This window comes from Pezoporus flaviventris, unplaced genomic scaffold (genome assembly GCF_033815535.1).
Source record: "Pezoporus flaviventris isolate CSIRO_AGI_PZ_B2104156 unplaced genomic scaffold, CSIRO_AGI_Pfla_v1 ptg000001l, whole genome shotgun sequence".
NCBI classification, from domain to species: domain Eukaryota; kingdom Metazoa; phylum Chordata; class Aves; order Psittaciformes; family Psittacidae; genus Pezoporus; species Pezoporus flaviventris.
The window spans coordinates 30,902,159-30,924,402 of record NW_026892549.1 but is presented as its reverse complement, the minus strand read 5'-3'; the positions used below and the strand labels follow the sequence as shown (position 1 = coordinate 30,924,402).

At 40.5% G+C, this 22,244-nt stretch overlaps 1 protein-coding gene across 5 annotated transcripts in view; it reads left to right on the top strand.

The window, feature by feature from the left end:
* Positions 1 to 7,605: 7,605 nt before the first annotated feature.
* The window catches only part of LOC133267733 (L-threonine ammonia-lyase-like), a 32,401-nt gene continuing 17,762 nt past the window's right edge, over positions 7,606 to 22,244 (top strand). Inside the window, exons 1-3 of one of the 5 annotated variants that reach the window (XM_061450275.1) lie at positions 9,921 to 10,293; positions 14,500 to 14,526; positions 17,748 to 18,090. In XM_061450275.1, the coding sequence (XP_061306259.1) occupies positions 10,193 to 10,293; positions 14,500 to 14,526; positions 17,748 to 18,090 (471 nt within the window). In that variant the 5' untranslated portion in view covers positions 9,921 to 10,192. Of the gene's footprint in view, positions 7,808 to 9,920; positions 10,488 to 14,499; positions 14,527 to 17,747; positions 18,091 to 22,244 lie in introns of those variants that run through there. The other 4 variants (XM_061450257.1, XM_061450295.1, XM_061450285.1 and 1 more) reach the window with 4 other exon arrangements.

Sequence of the window (22,244 nt, the reverse complement as noted above, 5' to 3'; positions counted from 1 at the left end):
TTTGGAGAGAGAAGACTGAGGGATGGAAGAAGAACATTTCTGAGGAGTTGCCTGCTGTTTTCTGAATATGTTTGTGCTTTATCTTTGTACTTAAGCAGAATTACCCCATTCTTCAGCAATCTCTGTACTGCAAAGGGAGCCTGTTTGTGGATGCTTTTCTGCATGCTCTCTGCCGTCTTCTATGCCATACTATTAAAAAGGAGTGAACATTCACTGAATTGGTTTTCCTTTCAACACATTATAAAAACAAAAAAAGCAGTTTCCATTCCAGGCCACCTCTCCTGAGGTTACTCACCCCCTTTACAACATATTTCCTCGAGGTTCCTCCTGATTTGCTCTCAGGCCCCTGGAACAGTTCAGTCCCTCCAAGGCACTTGCTTTTCATTTTTACATATTGTGTTATGTTTTACCATAGTGAGGTGCTGGTAATATAGCCATGGAGAACTAAACAAAATAGTGAGGGTTTTCTTTAGTATTGTACTCCAGGGGTTGTTTTCGGTAATGAGAGAGGAGTCTTTTCCACTGCAGGGAAGTGCAGCCAGAAAAGAACACCTCTGCCAAGTAGGATTCTGGTTTTCAGTAGGACTACCTGTCCTGAGAATTTTTATTTTCTTAGTTAATTTCCTAAGATGACTTTTGTTATTTATAAATAGTCAGAATGAAGCTACAGATGAAGACAACTGAGAACATAAAGTAAAAAGAAGTCCAGAGTGTGACAGAAATCTTTATATTGCAAAGCGGACTTTTTCAGCGCAAGATTTGAGAGCAACAGAAAGATCATGATACAAACCTATCTGTCTATGAGAAGTTAGTCAGTAACTGATTACTATCAGAGAAAGCATTCTTTAGCACATTCATCGTGGAAATGTCCATATATGAGAATACAGTGAGATCATATGAATGTAGGTTTGCATAAAATCCAGCTGTTGAGATGTTCCCAAGATACCAGCAGCCAAAAAAAGCATACCAGTGAACAAGGATGTGAATGTTTGCCAGCAGTCAGTCTGCTGAAAGGGAGAGCAAGCATAAGGATTAAGTCTATTTTGTGAGTGGGTTTGGGGTCTTTTTGCACAGCTTTTCTGTATCTCTTTCTTGGACTAGCCAAATGCTTGGCAAAAGCAATAAATAAGTGCACAGTGATCTCACAGTGTATAGGATGAAGGAACAGAATAAACAAAGGCATGTGTCAGCAGAGGAAATTTGCCACGTGAAAAAGATCGTACTGTTATTGGGCATGAAATTTTTCAGCATGGGCCGACAGATGGTGTAGCCAAGCATACACTTGGCAAAAACTAGAGTGCACTGTACTGCAGTCCTGTGGGACTATAAGTGAGACAGAGGGAAGGTAAGATTAAGTGGAGATAACTTCAGGGAACAAAAATATAGTGGAAAACCCATCCTTGTAGGAAGAGGGAAGCGCCTTACACTGAAGAGAAAGAAATGAAAGAGGATAATCTCTCTTCTGGATTTAGCACTGGTGGATGATGAAATCAGTGCAAGGTTTGTGTCCTGCCTACCTGCCTCTGGGAGAAGATTTGTGTCCATTGAAGACTGGAGGTTCCTTGGGCTGTTGTCACAAGCTTAATGTCTCCTAGCTGCTCATGACCAGAAGTTTTTGCAGCTTAGAGGCTGTTAAACACCTTATGTAAAATGAGGCTTGTTTCATGATCGTTTTAGAAGAAGTACATTATTTTCAGTCAGTTTACTTAGTTTCTGGCTGCTGGGTTGAAATGGTAGTTGGATAGATGTGGAAGCAGAATTTTGTTACCTGAAGGGGTTGATTTCCACAGAGCAGGTATGCAGCTTGTGTACTGCTCCTAAGGGAAGCAGAAGCTTGCTCTGCAACTGGTACATCTGTTTGGTGAACAGATGAAAGGCCTCTTGCAGTTGTGATTTCACCAGAATGAAGTAGATGTTGCTATTTAAAGTGTTTGGTAGTAGTGATTCTTAGCACCACATCCCTGATGGCTCCACTGAGTTTTTTCATGGGACAGCCTGGGTGTTACAGGTCTTGTGTGCTGCAACCTTCAATGTGAATACCTTCAGGTTCTGTGCCAGTGCAATCCCCTCTCCAGTCTGTTACATATCAACTTGTACTAGTTGTCCTGGGTTCAGCAGTAGCTGAACATGACTGCTACTGCTGAACCCAGGACACTAGTGTTTATTATATTGATTTGCAAGGGACATAAAAAAGTGTGAAGTTCTCCTGCTATTGTCACAAAGGTGTAGTCTTTGACACTTAAAAAATCTATCACATGGTTGATGGTATGAGGCACTATAAAGATCAGCTCTAATTGTACCCTCCCTGGAGAAGTTAACTAACTTATGTGTCATGGAGCAGACAACTGATCCAGCCTTCTTCAAAACAATACATTTTGTACTACACCTAAAGCCAGTAGTGAGTCAGCTACAGGAATTAACTGTATTGTGTCATCTTGGTGCCAACATACTAGGCTGCATTCTGTTTGCCATCATTAGGTAAGCATCCTATGGCTTCAGGCTGTTTTGCATCTGTGGCTTCAGCTTCCTGAGCAATCATCTGCAAGGAAACTGAATCAGAAAACTGAAGGAAAAGGTGGGTCACATGGAATACTGTTGCATGATGTTGTTTGTTTTGTATTTTTAACCAATTATTAGTTTGTTTTGTTTGACAGATTTCATGCATTTTATGAAACCTGGCCAATGCCTTGAAAACTCAAGGAAATATGGTACATGATATGCCTGCCCAGTGCAGAGAAATTAGAATTTTGTCTTAACAAAGCTGGATTAACTATATTCCCAGCTAAATTAGTGACTCAGCAAGAGACTCTTGACTCCCAGTTTTATATTGCACACATGGTGATCTGATAATATGTACTATATTTTGTATTACAGAAGGCTGGGTCCCCTTGCTGTTGAAACTTTATGTCCACCCATTTGAGTCACATAAAAATGTGAAATAGACCTGTGAGTCCATGACAGATAATATTCCAGTAAATAATACTCATGGAGGAAGTACTTGATTATTCCCAAATTAGAATTACTCAGCTACTGTCCTTAGTAAATCAATATTGCAAAACACACTAATTAAATGAGATAGTTACACAAAATTGGACCAGCATTTTCATTCTATGAAGGAGCAGCTATAGGAAGCTATTCATCTGCTGGATAGCACCTTGCTGAGGACGAGTCATGATAAACAGCAGTAAATCAGAAGTCTTTGTTACTTAACATCTGTGTACCTTTCTCCATCAGGCAGTATATCAGCCATGAATATGAAGCCTTTGAATACAGGTAATATTTACCATATAAGGGCCTAGTGAATCAGAGAAACAGCTGGATATAAATCCCATTTTTGATTACTAGTCAGCCTATTCTCCTTTCCTCTTAGTTACCACAAGGTCATGGACAGATGCAAGGGAAAGAATAACTTGGCAGAAAGAGAAGCCAAGCTAATTGTTCCCCTGCCATCCTTCTGAAAATTACAGTACATGTAATATATTAAGCAAATGTAGTAAAAATCCCAGGTTAAGGCTCCTTTTAAAGTATTTGTTGGAGGAAATAGAATACTGTAGCAGGATGGTAGTAGTTCCTTTGTTATTACAGATCACTCATATCTTTAACTGCAATTTTCTTCAGGCATACTTCCAATACACGATTCTAGGCAGAGACTGAACAAGAATGTGTACGATTTTTTTCATCCTGCTGTCTGTGTAGTTAATCACATGGTGGATCCTGCCCAACAAGATTCCCCAACAGCACAGCTAGCTGTTACTCTTTGGTACTGGCTTCTTACCTCTTTAATTCCAGCTGCAAAACTGCATTAAAAGACAACTTAAATACTTTCAGAATGCCACTATTTGATAGGAGAATTAGTGGTAGTTGCCAGAGGGAAATTGTGTAATCATGAATGGGAAGAGAAGTACCCATGAAAAGATAGATCTCTATTATAATTTGATCCAAGGCATGAAAAACATTGTGAGTGCATGAACAAATTAATAGATTAACAAGATTAGCCTGTGCCACAAGCTCTGAAAGTAGGGCATTAATTCAGATTGTTGGATTCTTGTCCTCCACCCTTATTTTGACATTTTTTCTAACAAGATCATTAAAGTGTGATCAGTTCCGTATCTGTTTGGGGGGGAGGCTGATGATGGTTACACCTGCTATTAGTTTACTCCATCTGCATGGATATTCTAGTTAGTGTTAAGGATGAAACAAGTAAGAGCAAGAATTATCACCTGAAAGAAAGTTTTTGCAGGAAATCAGGATAGCATGGATGCTGTTTCCAAAGCCAGATTTTAGGATGTTTAAGAGACCAGTTGTCTCTAAGTGTATTAAGATTTCTGTTAAAATACTCTGTTCAGATGTAGTAAAATGCTTTAAATTATTGGTCCCAACTGTTCTTTAATTCAGACCCACTGCTGGAACCCGCTGTAAGAATAACAGAAATGTTATTTCTTAATTCAGATATTCATCTATGTAATTTCGTATTTTTATTTCTTCAAGTGCATTCTGTGCTTTTCCTTCTTGGATACTACTTTTCACCATCTCCACAATAACGAAAGGATAATTTTCTGTTTCACAATGGTGACTGTCTAAGGTCTGTTCTAATTAACACTGATAAAAGAGGAAATATAAGATTAGAGAACAAAAAAAAAGTGGAAGGGGAACAGAGAGCTTATTGCATGTGTTCAAGGAGTAAGAAGCATCAGAAGCGAAGATATAGGAGTCATGTGAATCGTCAGGATGCTATAAATAATTCTAAGGTAATGTCTTTTCTTTAAACTGTCATTAGGAAAGTGAATCAGGAGAACGTGATAGGACAAGAGTCTGTGGTTTGAATTTAGAAGAAACATAATTACACCAGTCCAGGGTGCAGAAAGTGTTCTGATACTGTTAGATACTAAGACCAGGAAGCAGCCACTGGGAGGAACTTAGTTGTGCAACCTTGCTGGAGTTGGTGGAAAGAGCACACAGGACTGAGCAGACATGAGGCAAGGTGTTCAGGAGTAGCTCAGCAGAAAGGCAGGGGAAGGAAGGCAAGGACCAGGCTGGTTAACACAGGTAAACGTCACCTGGCAGACAGGGAGCTGCCTCATGGGTGACCAGTGAGGTGATCTATTTCTGTCTGCACGGCCACCAGGTTACCCCAGAGCTGCTCTGTCTCCCACCCCATCTTTGGTTCAGGTGCCTCCTTTGTTTTGCTCTTCCCACAGTGGCATTTGTCAAAGCTGAGAGCTGGGCTGAGTACAGCCCAGGTGAGCTGATCTGCTGCACAACGTGAACTGCAACAGAGAGTTCCATGTGTTAATTAGATGCAGTGGGAGGGGAGGAACGAGGATTTAGATCAATGAGAGTCTAGTCCAAAGTAACAGACCCGAACTGTTACGTACTTGACCTTGAGCGTGCTTAGGCTGGTGGGGAAGCAGAGGAGTTCACATAAGTGCTAATGCTAATAGGGGCTGGTACACTGAAGCATTTATTCATGTTCAGCAGAAACCACCATCTGTTCTTCACTGCTGTTGGATATCTAAGCAGTGACATGTCGAACATCTTTGAAGGCTTTTTAAGCCTTGGAAACCATCATGTTGTAGTTACCTACAGACTGTGGCAAATCAGAATCTATGTGAAAGTAAGTCTTTCAGAAGAAGGGAAGAAGAAAGATAACACTGTTCCAGCTCACACTCACTTGCCATTTGAATGCTTGGTGATCTTTGTTACTGAAAATAAATGTAATGATTATAATAGTACTTTGAAATTATGCAGTGTTGCTGTGATGTACTAATGTCTTCTGAAATAGCAGAAGGTGAAGCCGCTGATCACAGCTGCTGTGCTCTGTGCAGACAAACTACTACATATTTTCAGGGATTTACTGTATGGGCTTCAGCTGGTGCACCTTTCCTCTACTGTGAATACAACCACATAACCGATGCTTTAGACCCAGGAGGACAAAAAGCCTGGAGTTGGTAATAATATAAGGTATCTCATGTTACCCTAAGATACCTAAATACAGTCTTTGCTAATTAATATAATAGTGAGGTATATTTTAATAGATTATTGGGTACTTTCATGCATCTGCAATGCTAATTTACTGTCTCTGCATGAAATTGAAAGCAGGATATCACAGAGCTAAATATCCCGAATAGCAGCACAAAATGTTTTGCTGCTTCTTATCAGTTATTTAGTCTCAATAGCAGGGAGTGTGCAATTTTTATAACAGGAAAGCAGCTGTTATGCTGGAGTTCCCATTTTTTGCTCAGCTGCTGAAATGTATTGGTTCAGCATCTTAGAATTAGACCATGTATGGATATGAATATTGTTTTGGGGAGATAACTTTTGGACTTCTAACGTAAAGATTTACTATTTGTCTTGAGAAATATCCTTTCTGCAAAATATTTACCTGACAAGCAGATCCAGTTTGTCCCATGTAGTAACTTCACACAAAGCACACCCAGACTTCCCTCTAGACTCTCGTACCAGCAAATAAGTTCTTTGAATCCATGCCTGTACTTTTTCTCAGATGCAACAAAATATAGCTTGAGGAAGCTAAATCTGTTTAAAACTGATTTCAGTCTACCTTATCAATCTTTTCTCAGCTCCCTAAAGATAACAAGTGGGAACACGACATTTCACTACTATGGGTCAGCTGTTATCTGACAAATAGAAATACTGGGGGCTGAAACTCCAGTCTGCTCTATAGATGTTGAGATGGAAGTTACATTAGTATGCTAAATGAGAAGGAAATGTGAAACTTTTTGGTGTGTACTCCTTCTTTGTCTTTTTTTAAACTGGTGATTCTTTTTAAATTGTCTGTATTCATCCATACTAATTATTACAGTGGTTTACCAGCACATTTGCATTGATATATTGCATAATCCTAAATTATCATTTTGGTTTTCTGTGTTGCTACTCTCCGAACAACTGAACATCTTCTGTTGTTTTTCTTGGCTTAACTGCAGATTGTCTCCACCCTCTTTCCTTCTGCAACTGATCAAATTCTGCAAAGAATTCTCTGCTTTGGATAGACTATCGGTTCCCACCCATGCTGTTCCCACCGAGGTTGGAAATGTTATTAATTTTATTTAGTGTGAGGAAAAACTTGGCTAACCCTTCAAAACCATCTTTTAAGTTCTGTAATTCAATGGAGTCTTTATTTACAGTGGTAATAGCTATTTTTCCCAGTGCTGTCCAAACTGAGGTCTCTCTGGTTACAAAAGAATGAAGCACTGTTTTCCACTTTCATGGCAAAATAGTCCTATTTTATTTTTCAGTTTGGGGAAAAAACACCATAACCTCGTTTAGAAGGTTTTCTAGAAAAAAGAAGCAGCTGTTACTTTCCACATTATGCTGTCTTAATGGCTTTTGTGCCAGGGACTGAGGGAGGAAGGCAAGCAGTCATACAACTTGATGATTGTAAACCTGTTACTCTGAGATTCAGAGTTTCCTCTTCTTTCCAGTCCTGATCTTTGATCCCACACACTAGCACATGAACACTGAATTTCATTTTTCTCCCTTGATTAAAGGGGTGTTTCCCTTCTTTGGACTCAAAATTATCTAGGTACAATATTGTAGTGTGATGTGTGTACAACCAGTTCTCAAGCATTGTTGTTTCAGTTACAGTGCCCCTGATAGAAGCTGGTTTTACTGAGGTCTTCATTAGGTATGCCTAAAGCTGTGCTGATATGAACTATGATTTCCTTGCACAAACACAAGAAATGTGAGTGGTGACGGTATGGAAGATATAAATGAAATCTTTGGAAAGCTATACAGAACTGAGGCATTGGCTTTCCTTCCTGAGGACCCACCAAAGAGCAGCTGGGAGGAGGTAAGAAACTCGAAAAGAAATGTGATCTGGGGAAGACCTGAAACTTAGTGTCATCTGTGACAGTTTCAAGGCAATTGTGTTGGGTTTCACTTGACCATACCAACAATGTAATTACATCTTACCAGTCAAACCCCCACCCCCTACCTCATATAAAAGGTATTGCCTTCTGCTGAAGAGTTCTGGTTCTCAGGTGTCGTGGTTTAAACCCAGTCAGGTAACTCGTTCACTCACTTCCCCCCTTCTTTCCCTACCCCTGCTCCCGGAGGGACGGAGAGGAGAGTCAAAAAGAATGCAACTCCCACAGGCTGAGATAAGAACAGTCCAGTAACTAAGGTATAACACAAATCACTACTGCTACTACCAATAATAACAATGATAAAGGAAATAACAAGGGAAGAGAATACATCACCTCACCACCAGCCGACCGATAACTTGCCCCCCAGCCCGACCAAGCACCGACCGATACCTCCTCCAACCCTGCAGTCTCCCAGCCCCTCCGGCTAACTCCCAGTTACATCCTGGGCATGACGTGCTGTGGTATGGAATACCTCTTTGGCTAGCTTGGGTCAGGTGTCCTGTCTCTGCTTCCTCCTGGCTTCCCCTCCTCCCTGGCAGAGCATGAGGCTCACAAGGTCCTTGGCCAAACCAAAACATCGCTATCAGCTCTGTTCCCAGGCCAAAAGTCAAAACACTGCACTGCACCAGCTACCAAGAAAGAGAAACATGACTGCTACTGCTGAACCCAGGACATCAGGCAGCAGCAGAAGATATGCCAACTCCTGATAATAATTATATTAGTAAAGACAAAAGAAATAAATAGGAATTTCCTGGAGAATGATATTAGGAGGAAGTAGGGTACCAGATTAACTTCTTACATGAAAGTGGCTAAGTTTTATAAAGGACTCAAGTAACAACAGAGAGATGTCGTGGAGAATACAGACAGATACTAAAAGAACAGTGCCTGTGAAAGGTGACAAAATCCAATTGCTTTAGAAGGAGAAAGCAGTATTGCTGTACAGCCATCATCTCTATGTGCACAGACAGAGAAGGTGGATACGTGAATTGGCAGACAAAGTGAAAGAAGCTTATAAGGACAACAAAATTTTACAGACAAGAATGAAAGGAAGGTACATCTAATATCAGTATGTATTTAACTACTTCTCCCTCATTAAGGAAATAACTAGTTCAGAAAATAGCCATAGCTAATTTACAGCAATAACAGTGGTGCAGTACCTTCTAAAACACTGCACAGTCAGCATTGCTAGCACACACTTAGTTAGTGGCTTTGAATGAATGTTTGACTGGGGCCTAAACCTACAGCAGAAATTTCCAAATATCCTTTTTCCCTAGTGGTCTGCTTGTTTGGAAGTGTTTTAGAAGGATAGCAGTTCAATGTTCCTGTACTTCTGTCCTGAAACGTCTTGGTGGATTTGTTTCCAACTGCTTGGTCAAATGGCCCCAGAAATCTTTTCAATGGTTTTGCATGGTCTACAAGTGCTGATCACAGATGGGGGCCTCATTCTGTAAGGAACTGACATCATGTCAAGACTGGAGCACATCAGTCTGGACTCTCAGACACCTGAAAGTGAGGCATTGTGATTTTTCTCTATTTTTAAGCTCCTTTTCCTGCCCACCGTTGCACTTCAGACACGTTAGGAGCAAAATAATAACTCCACGTGCATTCTCTCTATGCTTCAAGGCACCAGCAAAGTTGTCTTGAGCTTCACTCTGCAGGTGTTGACAGCAACCTCATCTGCAAATGTAGCGCTGCCTTTGTTGGCACTCTCTCAGGGCAAAAAAAGAACAGATTTAGATGTTTGGGTTTTTTTTATATCTCTTCTCCCAGTCTTTTCCCTAGATGATCTTTTCTATCTGTATGTTCTGGATCTCTCCGTCTTTTTGCTACAGGGACTTATGCCAAAAGAAGACCCAAATGAAGTAATCAGTCTTCTCTGCACCATATCCGTTAGTACTGCCTTAAAGGATCCCTGCAGGTGACTCAACCACCACAAAGAAGGCATCCCTTTCTTGCTGCTTCTGCCTACCCAAGTGCATGCCATTCAGTTGTGAGCCCTACAGCAGGTCTAGATCATGCTCCACAGCTAAGCAGTAACTAAAACTTCAAGTGTCCTGTTAACAGTGTCACCCAAGTATAATCCAGGCCTTGACTCAAATTGACAAGGACAGGTTGGCCGCTGGAATAATCTCTTTAAATAGCAATAGCCAGCTCTCTCAAAGGCACTTCCCTCCCCCAGCCAGGCTGGAGAGCTGCTTACAGTGCTGCCGCCCGCTATTTCCCACTGGGCATTGCAGGGCTGGCACTGCTCGCAGGCAAGCGTGTCCCTGCCCGCAGCCTCCTAGCTTCGCTTCGCAACAGGAATTACAATGAATTTTGCAGCACAGTTTCTCTACTCCAGGGTGCTAAAAAACAGAACTCCCAGGGACCGCTCCAGGGAAGATGAAGAGTACGACCCTTTCTGGCAAAGGTTGGAAAATATTGCTGTCTGACTTAGAGCTAGAGTGCTCCTTTCTCCCCCTGAGGGGTCATGGTCAGCCCTTGGGGTCCACCCAGGGCGAAGCCCACGGACATGACAACCCCTGGACCCCTCCTGCCTCCCTATGGTGTCGTAGTTGGAGTTTTGCTTCACCTCATTGTTTATTTAGTCGCTGTGCTGTATAGGTAATGCTTTCTCTTCCTTATTTTATATATATATAAAAAAAGAAATTCTAATTTTCCAATAACTGCCAGGGTTCTGTGGGTCTGAGTTGCCTTTGGAGTCATCCACTAGAAGCAGTGGAGATTTGAATACTTTAAGCCCATGGAATTCAGCTTTTTTATTTCTACATTAGTATGATATTAGACATAACACTAGACAAGCCAATGGACTGCTCAAAATTTATCTCGGGATAGGCTGTATCATATCCTGCTATTGAAGGTGTTCTGCAGTTGTCTCTGTTATGGTGCTTATGGTCTTCCTGAATTCTTCTTTTCAGGCTTGGATGGTGCAGATGGAATTTAGCAGACATCTAGTGCTCTTGCATAGCATCAGATTGGGGGGGGTGGGGGGGGTGGCATGTGCTATATGGTATAGTTGTGTTTGCACAACCTTGCTTTTAACCTTTTCTATGGTTGTTTTCTCCCCCAGTTTTATTATCTGGACACTGCTTGCAAGATCACAGCCTGGTGTTGCCAGATGTGGTATAAACATGGGGCAATTCTCATTTTGTGCATCCTGCCAATAGTTGCAGATGTTGGTAATAAGTGCGCTCAATGTTGTTAACAAACCCTCAGGAACACCAAGGGGGAAGACAAAATCCCAGTTCTGCATTGAAAAAATGACTTGCCCAAAGTCACACATGATGTAATGCGTTTCGCAGCAAACTGAGAATCTTAAACCATTCTTTTCATCTCAGGACCACTCTTTCCTCTGGGTAATGCTATTTGTTCTTTATTACAAATGAATTGTAGAAATGTGTTAATCACCAGAGAATCTCTAAACTCAGAATACATTTAACTTAAAGAGGAAAAAATGTTTAATTACTTAAAGACTTTAAACTACCAAACTGCTGGGAATGTTTGATAGTGATCAGTTAACATACACAGCTGTGAATGTCCTGTAAGGACTGCTCAGTGGTGGGTGTTTGAGGGACACCGGATGGTGTTGAAGCAGAGGTAGCCAAGAGGGGTGACCTTCTGAGTTCCTGCATTCGGTTTACTTTCTCATGTTATCTGTTTAGCAGCTGACACACAGTTGCCATTGCCAGCAGTAAGCAATGACATTTCCGCAGCGTGTGAAGAACACTGGCAGTGGATTATGACCACAGAGGAAGGCAAATATAGTACTAGGCTCAGGCCCTGGTAAATCTGACTTACTGAAAATAAGGAGATATTTTATCAGAAGCTATAATGCAGACTGATTGTTCCCTGCATGAGTCTGAGCTTTCTTTACATTTGTGGCTGGTGTAGCATCACCTGGTTTTGTCAGACCTGTATATCGTGAGTAGAGTTATAAACATCTGCTCTGTTACAAGGCTTGGTTATTATGTACCTATCTAGGCTGAATAGACACAGTGAGTACATCTCCAATTTTTTGTGTCATACAGGCTAGTAACTAAGCCTGACCTCTTTTGTCTTAAAGACACTCTGATAAGTAGCCCTTATATGAACATCCTGCAGAAGTCTTAGGCAACTCACTCTGTAACTGCCACCGGCTGAAGTGATGCAGTCTCAAACGGGTGTTTCTAAGTGCTAGTGTTATACAAAATAATAATAATTTGAGGAAATAATGTTTGAGTGCAGTATTGTCTTTATCTAACTGTATTGTGAGAGTGATCCAAGGTGTTCTTTCCTCATGCCTTGGGGACTTACTTAACTTGTCACCCTGTAGTGCTACAGAGGACACTCAGACACTATCTAGTGCAATAACCTAGAATTACTAGCAGTGAAGATGCTATCTATTATGTTTCTTGCAATTTCTAAGTCAGCAAGGCTCAATTTTTTATTTTAATTATCATCTATCTTTCATATAGCTGCTGAGATGCTTTTAAGAATTGCTGTTATTGCAGCATTTGGATGTGCTTGGGGAGGAGGGCAGAAAAAGTACAAGAGGAGTTGGGATGGAACAGGAATAATTAGGTGCTACTGGGAAAGGGGATTGCAGCAAATGGGGAAAGTATTAGAGGGGTGTGGAAGGCTCAGGCATTCAGAAGGGTCAGAGCAGACAGGGCTGGAGACATGGAATAAGAAGGATTAATGGAGCTGGGGAGGTTCAGGTTAAAAGAGGGATTTAGATGAGGGAAAGGGCCCTCTGTCATATCCTGGGATTACTGCTTTCTCACTGACTTGAAAGGAGATCCTAGCCTTGGTTACATCTCAGTCATAAGACAGGCAGACTGCTACCTCCATCAGGCTGCTCCTCCTGCATCACTCTTCCCACCCCCTGCTCAGTATATGACCAATCTCTGCTCAACTCTTTGAGGAATGAAGCAGAACTGACTTTAAAGGGGTCACATTTTTGCTGTAACAAATATTCCAAACTTGCAGGCATAAGATCTGATCCCATTTTACCAGAAAGCAGATGACAAATATGTCTAAAATGGTATCTTATCAATATCTGTTGCTCGGTGTGCTCCATGAAGATGTTCAGGGAGCCTGAAGGTGATGGCAGAATATAGGGTTTGATCTTAAGAAACCCAGACCATTAAAGAAGAATGAAAGAAAAAATTCACATATAGAGAACACATGTGTATGTGTGCTGATAAGTTAATTACAGGCTATCCCCGATTTATTGGGATGGTTTGAAGTAGTGTTCAAGCTTAACACTTTGCCAGTTTTCACCATGTTACTGATCAGTCCAAGCTGGACACTGGAGTTTGAAATTCTTGTCATGGTGTAGGTCTAGAAGGATGCTAAAATACTCTACAGAACTTGTACCATACTCCCTCTTCATGGTGAGTGTGTACCTTTGTGAATGCAGATGATAAAAACTGCTCTAGAAATGGCACAGAAATGCTGAGTTTTCAGTCTTACACTACAATTTCTTTGTTTCCTTTTGTGGCACCTGAATTTCTGTCTTGAAGCAGCACAGTAACATGGGATTATATATCCATAATTCCAGCTTCATTTCTGCCTCAAAATGTGTTGTTGTGACTCATTTTGTAAGAGGTGTAAAAGCTACCAAATGGGCCAAATGTTGATACTGGCTATGTCTGCAAATCAAAATGGCAGACCAAAGAACAGTCTACTCCCATGTCTTCTCTGTAGTGTGGTGGCCAGTAATAAGAACTTGAAGAAACATGAGATCCACCTGAGATGCTTTCTTTCATATGTTTTCATGGTGTCTGCCAAATAGGTGCTTAGGAGCTTTCGGAATCACAGGCTGCTTCTTGAATGTGTTTATTGATTGTTATTAGACCTACTTCCATATAGTTGCCCAGGTTTCTTAGGAAGCCATTTGTACTATTGTCCTTCATAGCATCCTGTAGCGAAGAGTTCTGTGAGCTAGTTATTTTCTGTAAGAAGGGAACTTTAAAATTTTCTATCTGATGCTTTCATATGACCTCCCCCTAACAATTATACTGGGAGAAACAGCAACTGATCCTTCCCAGTCTGCTATTTACTGGACACCCATGACTTTGTGGTTTTTTGCTCGTTTAGTTTTAGAAGCTGAAGAGATCCAGTATCTCAGTTTAATCTGTTTAGTCTGTTTCATGGATCCTGAGGAAGGCAGTCTGTGTGTGCTTCATCTGATGAGGACGTGTAATTTTCCCATCATCGCAGTAAAACTGTGTTGGCATTTCTTTCTCCTGGTAGTGAAGGCAACAGTCGTCATCTTTAGGCATAGTATGCACTGCTACTGCATTTTATCTTCCCAAAATTATTTTAGTTGAGTTTGTTTATTGATATTACCATTTTTCCAAATGTATTTGTCCCAGTGTTATTTAACCCTGGTGAAAATTATCAGTATGTTAAAAGAAGAATAAAAAAGAAAAAAATGGAAAATGAAAAAATTATTCAGTAAGTCATTACTTTTCATCATTCTAAGAGTACATTTCAGCACACACTCTCTTTGCATTGGCTTTGAGACTTCAACCTATGTAAAGCTATCTGCTTAAACAAATGGTACTTTTTCCAGTTCCTTAATTATTCATGGAACATCTGCATATGAATATCCTCTTTTATTTTTTTGCAGTTATGCTGAGGAGCTGCTCTTGAAAAAGTAGGTTTATAAACTGTATTTTCATGTTTGCTTTTACTAATCATGTTAAAGGTAAAATGTCATAATTTATAAGCATGTAACAAAGCTTGCCAGTTGGATATTTGGTTTATGGCTGAAAATAAACAGACTTTTTCATGAAAACTTGCCTAGACAAACTCTAAAAAAGGAAAAGCAATCCATTTGAAAGGAGCAATATTTTATAATGCTTAGTTTTGTATTTACATTGGCTCAGAGTGGCGGGCATGATTGCTAGAATAGGAGCCATGTTTTGTTACTCTGCATGAGAACTCATGGGCTGTCTTTCTGTGAGCACTTGCATGCTTTGCTGCCTTCTTTGGCTGTTTCTGCAAAACAAATTCATATTGAGGTGATCTACACCAAACATATGAGCAGTGTTTGAGGAGGGAAATGCATCTGATACAACGGGCTTATTAGCTGCCCATTTCTGATGGATTATCAGACCTCAACCCACTGATTACCTTGGGAGTTTGAGAGGTCGTAGTGCATCTGTGGCACACCTGGGCAGGTTCAATAGGGAAAAATGCCCTTTGCTAATGTTAATGAAAAATATGTACATAGAAGGGGAATTAAAAGGCCATCTGAAATAAATACATGCAATGCATACGTACACAATAGCATGATGATACTCCTTTGATAATGAAGCTGCTGAGCTTTCAGATGCAAATGGATGATAGTTTCTATATTAAATGTTGAGATGGTAATGTTTCAGATGTCTTTAAACCTATCTCAAGCTTGAAAAGCCAATGAATATTTTTCAGCTGGCTTGAGTTTTGTTATTTTATTCTAATGGTCATAAGGTGATGTCTCCATCAGGGTCCTGATACTCACTGTTCATGAAAGCAGTGCTGCAGATTAAGGACTGAGAATCTGATTTATTTCCCTCCTTTGTTCTGACCAAAAACAAAAAAAAAAAAGAAATCTAAGAATAGGGCCAAAAATCAGTATCCCATTTTGGTCTTTCTGTTTGCAGATAAAAGTAGTCCATAGCAGTAGTTTTGTGAGGGGTTACACTGCAGTTTGTACTATCTAGGAGAATCCTGGTTCACCAGTGACTTCTGGTGGTCATCTTTGGCTTGTTTTTTTTGTTTTGTTTTTTTTTGTTTGGGGTTTTGTTGTTTTTTGTTTTTTAATTAATTTTGTAGTTAATTGTAACAGATGCAAGAAAAAAGCATGAATTTATAAAAATCACAATTTTTTGATCTAGCTATATGTTTTACCCTACATATACACTTTCAACCCAGTTTAAAGTAATGGCACTCAGTGTAAGAAATGTCATTCATTGCTAGTGCTTGCTAAGCATTTTTAGGTAATATATTCAGAGATAGGATGTATATGTTGTTCTTTTTGGAGTGATTATGGGCTACTGTGATATGAAAGATTATTTTTGGGGGGAGGTAGGGAATGAACTCTTAACAACAATGCGGCTTCTTAGATGATGATAGCTGTTGTTTATGCTAGGGGCTATGCTGTAATAAGTTGAAAGGGAAACAGTGATCTGATTCTCATCTTTGCATTAAGCAAACACTGGAAGATTAACATCTTTATGAAGTGTTCCAACCTTCTAATCCCAAAGGAAAAGAAATGCAGAAAAGTATGGAATAGAACACATTGATAAGCTATTTAATTTGAAGACAGAATGCCTGATGTTTTGGGTGTATAAGCTTAAAGATGTGGCATTGGGAAAAGTTTTTAAACCACAAGTTTCAGCATAAATAAGTTACAAATAAGTGAATACCTTATCTTAGAAAATTAGCTTTTATCTCATAAATTTTGAAGAGAGAAGAGCTTGCTATAAAAATTCTCCTTTTTTGTATTCTATGAGGTGATAGAGAATGATTGATGCTACTGGTGTATTACTTGATTCAAGTAACAGCCCTTCATATTGTCCATATTGTTACATGATGTCCTCAGTGGAACAATTGGAAGTGTAATAGGAAGCAGAGGTACTGGCACAGATTATTAGGACCACAAAGAAGAGGGATGATGCTGCCAAAAGTGGGGCAAATTACTCAAAAAGCAAAGGTTTCTAGATTTATATTTTTTTTTTAAGGACTACAATGCACGTTACAGTGCTGATGCTGCTGTAAAACTAGCTTTAGCCAGCTCTGCTGATGGATAACTGCCTAATTTAAATCCAGATTATTTTTTTCATGGTAAATATTTTTTGTTGGAGATGATGCTATGATCTCTGGCATAATGTGACATGTACATTTTTCAGAAACCCCTGTCTTCCAGATAGATTGAGTCCTCCATGTAGATGGGGTTGTACCCTCTGTGAAATCATAGCCACAGATGGGGGGTGGTATCAACTCTTTCCCAAATCACTGGATTTATGCTTAATACTCCTTCTTCCCCACATTACTCTGCAAATTCCCAGAATTCCCAGTTTTGCATTTATTTGGTAGTACATCTGAAAACTCCTACACTACAGCATATTATCCCTTGTGAACTTGTGAACACTGTGCACCATAGAGTAGGGCAATTGAAGGTAGGAAAACTGGCAAATCTTTGTAGCAGTGTTGACTCTCCGAAGTTTCTTGTGAAAGAAGGTGTGTGGAATCATGGTGTCATCTTACCTACAGGTATTTTTATCCAACTCACAGATCGGGAGACCCAGTTCTTTAGCTCTGTAGCAGGATATAATTGTTACCCCTTATCAAAGTAACTTCCTTCCCATCAAGAGGCAACTGTTGGCTGTTGAGAGTATGCTCTGCAAGTATGCAAGAGTGGAAAAGCAGACCTCTTGTGTGCAATGTAATGACATTTGTTACTGCTATTAATAGCATAAGGGAATGGTCTACAGCAGTTATTTGCCTTTTCTGAAAAACATGGAGCTGCATACAACAAATACAATTCCAGTTATTCCAAAACTTCTGGAAACACTGAATTAGGATCATTGCCTACTGAGTACTGAGGAAGGTCTGGCTGTCCTGACTGCACAGATTAGATCTTTCTCATTGTCCTGGGTATGAGAGTTTCATAGTTCGTCCACATGCCAGATTACCTTAGGGTCTTCTAAAAGCTGGCTAGTTACAGTAGCCTTCAATCCACCCACATGATAGGTTATATAACAGTCATAATTCAGTCTGCTCATTTGAGGCTTGCAAACAGCAACTGAGATGTGCATCCTTCTTAAATGCCAAGTGTCGAGCTTTTAATTATCCCGGCTCTCCTAACAAGTTTCTTTTATTTGTTTGTAGGGATGACAATAAAATAAAGAAACAAGATGCCCCAGCACTTTGTGATCTTCACTGTTGTAAGGATGGGCCGATAAGAAATGGCCTTATTGGGCAGAAGCCACCCTCTATCAACCCTGACAGACTGAAGGATTTTGGTGAGGAGGATTACCTGAACGGGGATGTGAAGACCTGGGAAATGAAGATCATGAGCCGTAACGAGGAGTTATTTAAGGATGGTCTTTCCCACATCACTCAGTCAAGCAGTAGGACCAGCCTGTCAAGCTGTAACAAGCTGATTCGATTTGAAGATATTAGTGCAGCAGCTTTCAAAATCCAGTGCAGTGTTCAGAAAACCCCCTGCATGGTAGGGAGTGCTTATAGCTTTGCATGTTTCTTTTATTTTCTTTATAAAAGTTAATCAGAAATGAAGGAGGAGTATGTGTGAGTTGCAGCAGATTTGTGTACAATGACTCATGTTCTTATTAGTTGTTGTTAACTGTCAATAATAATTTTCTTCTTACCTGTTAACATTAACCTAAATTCTCAAAGATTGCAGTGACCTGCAAACAAAGGATAAACCTCATTAGACGTAGACTTACTGCACTGTGGTATTATGCTCCCGGTGAAAATCTCTTGCTACAAGGAACCTGAGTTGGAGATGCAGACTATTAGCGTTTGGGTAAGCAGTCTGGTGGGAGGGTCTGGTTTGGAACCAGCCCTCATGTTTGGAGAGGTTGAAGGTACAGATTTTCCTTCCCCGCCTGAACAGCCTGGGAAGGCTGACTATGTTCTGTAACAAGATAGTTCTGCCACATGTGTCTTCAAAATGACACACATGCACAAACATAGAATTCCCATAGACATATAAGTGTTTGCTAAGCTGTAAGAGAAGTACATTGGCAGGCTATTTAATTTGTATTGTATTTCCACCGAGGGAACTTCTTCATGAAGGCTGCTGCAGGCACTCTGTGGCTAACCTCTTTTTCCTGTGTTGGGTGAAAAATGTCTTTCTTTGCCAAATGGCAGTTCACAGCAGCAGCCCAAAATTGAACTCCCGATGCTGACCTGGAGCACCCTTCAGCCTCACTCCCTATGGATTGTCTTTCTATCCTGCACAGGGAAAGGACCTTGGTGTCTGAACCACTGCTTGGGGTTAACAGCCCCTGGAGCAAAGTGGTTGGGTCTGCAAGGGGCAGCAGCAGTTCTCGTGGTTCCCAGATAGTGCCTGCTTTTTCAGGGGCAACATAATTACTTTTGGGGGTTCTTTTTTAGCTTAGAGTTCCCAAATTAAGGGTAGCTGTTTTCTGTAGCATACTGCTGAAAAAGTGTGTCTTGTGACAAAGGACATGGTACAAGGCCATTTGGGGCTGTAAGGTGGCACAAAAATCTTGCAGGGTAGTGCTGGCCAGAGTGCAGGGAGTGGAACTGGATGCATTTTGCATTCATATATGTTCAGAGTGATGCAGGAGTAAACCATTCTGCTGGCTGTACCTGGATTTCTTTTCAGAGTGGAGAAGTTGGCTTGCTTGGGAACTCGGGAAGGCAGCAGTGGGAGTGAGCAAACACACCTGCAGCATGGGTGGCCAGAAGGGCTAACAGAGGGAGTGTACCACATTGCATTGTTTGTCACCAAAACTCTCATGCTCAAGAGCCCAGACAGTGCTCTAGACAGAAGTGTCAATCTTCTGCTTTTGTTGAGACACTGTTCCAGAAAAAGAAAAGTTACATTTATATTGCAGGTAGTGAACTCTTCATCTCTCTGCATTTGACAACTCTGGTCATATTCTTTAGATGGATTTAATCTTGCTGTACAAAGGTAAGCCTATGGGTGAGAGAGTGAGAGTGTCACAGCTTAATTCAAAAAGCAGAACTAGCTAGGTCTGTACCCTTCGATAGACTGGATCATCCCTTCCCTGAAGCTCATGGCATCATGCACTTCTGACAAACAGTTAAAGGATACTGTCTCTGTACATCTGCCAGCATAAGCCTGCAGGAGCCTTGGCCATGTGGGTCATTGAAGGACCTCATTCACACCTTCATCTCAGATGGATCAGACCAACAGCTCAAAACTAGTAGAGTGCCCCTTGGCCCCATCCCCTGAGCCATCTACCTGCTCTCAAGATATGGCTTCCACTCTGAAAATTTATCAGTCAACACATCCTAATGCAAGAAAGGTGAGACTGCACCGCTGAGTCCATCTTTTGCTCCTACAGGCTTCCATGTAATATGAAATTTTCTATACACTGGTCATGCTCCTGCTCACAAGTAGTTAAGATCTCTTTGGTCAATTCATGCCATTTGTTCCCAGACAGCTTTGCCCCTTATGCTAGTTTTGGTTGGGATAAAGTTAGTTTTCTGTATACTAGCTAGTATGGGCTATGTTTTGGATTTGTGCTGGAAACTGTGTTGATAACACAGGGATGTTTTTGTTATCACTGAGCAGTACTCACACTAAGTCAAGACCTTTCCTCTTCTCACCCTACCCCACCAGCAGTAGGCTGGGGGTGCACAAGAAGCTGAGAAGGAACACAGCTGACTCAAGGGATATGCTAGACCATATGTTATCAGGCTCAGCACCAAAACTAGGGGGAAGGCTGGCCATGGGGCCCACTGCTCGGGGACTGGCTGGGTATCAGCAGGTTGATGAAGAGCAATTGTTTTCATTTGCATCACTTGCCTTTCTTGGGTTTTATTTCTCTTTGTTATTTTCCTTTTAATTTCTTTTTCTTTCTTTAGTTTTGTTTGGGTTTTTGAGATTTTTACATTATTATACTGTTCTTATCCCACTTTTCTGACTTTTACCCTTCCAATTCTCTTTCCCCCATCCCGCTTGGCTGGGGTATGGATTAAGTGAATGGCTGTGTAGTGCTTAGTTGCCAGCTGCGGTTAAACCACAACACCCCTCAACTTGAATAGTTCTTTTCTCTTGGGTGTCCCTGGCGGGTTTGTGCAACACGGCTGTATCCCCTTTCTGCATTTACTGTGCCAAGCTAAACAGGCTAACTTTCTTCAGTCTTTTTTTATAAACTATGCTTTTGGGATGATCAGTGGAAAACCTATATCCCCACTTGATTTAGCGTGAAAATAGCCCATGACTGTTGCTGTTCAAAGTAATATTCCCACAGAAGTCATTAGTATATGTTTCATGCACATGTATTGAAAGCACAGAGTGGTGTCAGGAAAAACACAGATAATCTTTGTTTTAACTCATTGCTGAGAGGTAAGAGCTCCTTTCAGGGGCATTTGTGTGGATTAAAAAAGCAGCTATAACTGTAACCCATTCAGTTAATTGAATGGAGCAACACATTGCAGGCTGATTCCTATCTGCAGGTAAGACCATGAATAGAGTGCCCTGGATCCTTATCCAGGAGTTTCCCTGGAGCTGAAATATGGCATGTGACAGATGTTATAGAGGCCCTCATTATAAGGAAACAAGGAATTAACACTAACTTGGTTTAAGTTCCTGATGTACGAATTTTAAGGTTTTTTTTTGTGTTAGCTTTGTGGTTGCCCAGTGTAGGCTGTGCTGTGTGTTGTATGTTAGACATAGTATCTGTAGTCCTTAGATAAGATCATGGTGGCAAAAGGGAAAACTTAGAGGCTGGTTCAGTGAGTCTTACAAGGTCACACATCAGGACAGTACAGCTGAAAATAGCACTGACACCTCCTTTGTTAGAATTAATTGTTATATATAGGTTACATGAAAGGAAGCCTCTGTTAAAGGATGCAGAAAAGGAAAACGTAAAGGGTTAAAATATTGAGTATCAAAATTAAAGAAAATAATAATCTGAAGTACACCACCTCAGTGGTAAAGAGTCACTTAATGACAAATTTTTAAATGTAGGAAACTCAGCAACTTTATAGTCACAAGATTAATTTCCTTTAAATCTTTTTTTTCTCAGTGTTCACTCTAGAATCCAAGATTTTCTACAAAACTAAAAATGATAGGACTAGTACAGTGTGTGAGGAACCAGTGCAGTACTGTTTCTTATCTAGTGTTTTTGTTCTGTTTGGCATAGGCTGTTTACGATAGAAACTGTTATCTTATTAGTGTACTAAGCACTTTCCATTCTTTCAGTTCTGCAGCCAGGTTTACAAAGGAGCAGCAAGTGGTAGCTCCTATTGCAGGATTTTCCGAGAGAAAATAGAGAATCTGGCCCCCCCTATGGGTGAGGAAGTTAACATATGCTTGTGAATCCACTAAAAAGCCTTGAAAACAGTCATCTGAAATGTTTAGTTTTATTCTATACCTTAAAGCAAGTATCTGTTTCAGATATATTTAGTTTATATAATTCACTTTGAAAGTGCCACAGTCTAGAAAATATATCAGTACATATGACTCTGTACCCTATACATTGTAGGCATGACACTGCCAGATACTTCTTGAGACAAATATTTAAAATATGTTGTCATGATGTCTTTTAATTTGTCTCTCTGTGAATTATCATGAGTAAGGGCTTGATCCCCTAAATCCCTAGGTCCTCATTTACTTTGGCAGCCAGTGGAAGAAATAGAGCC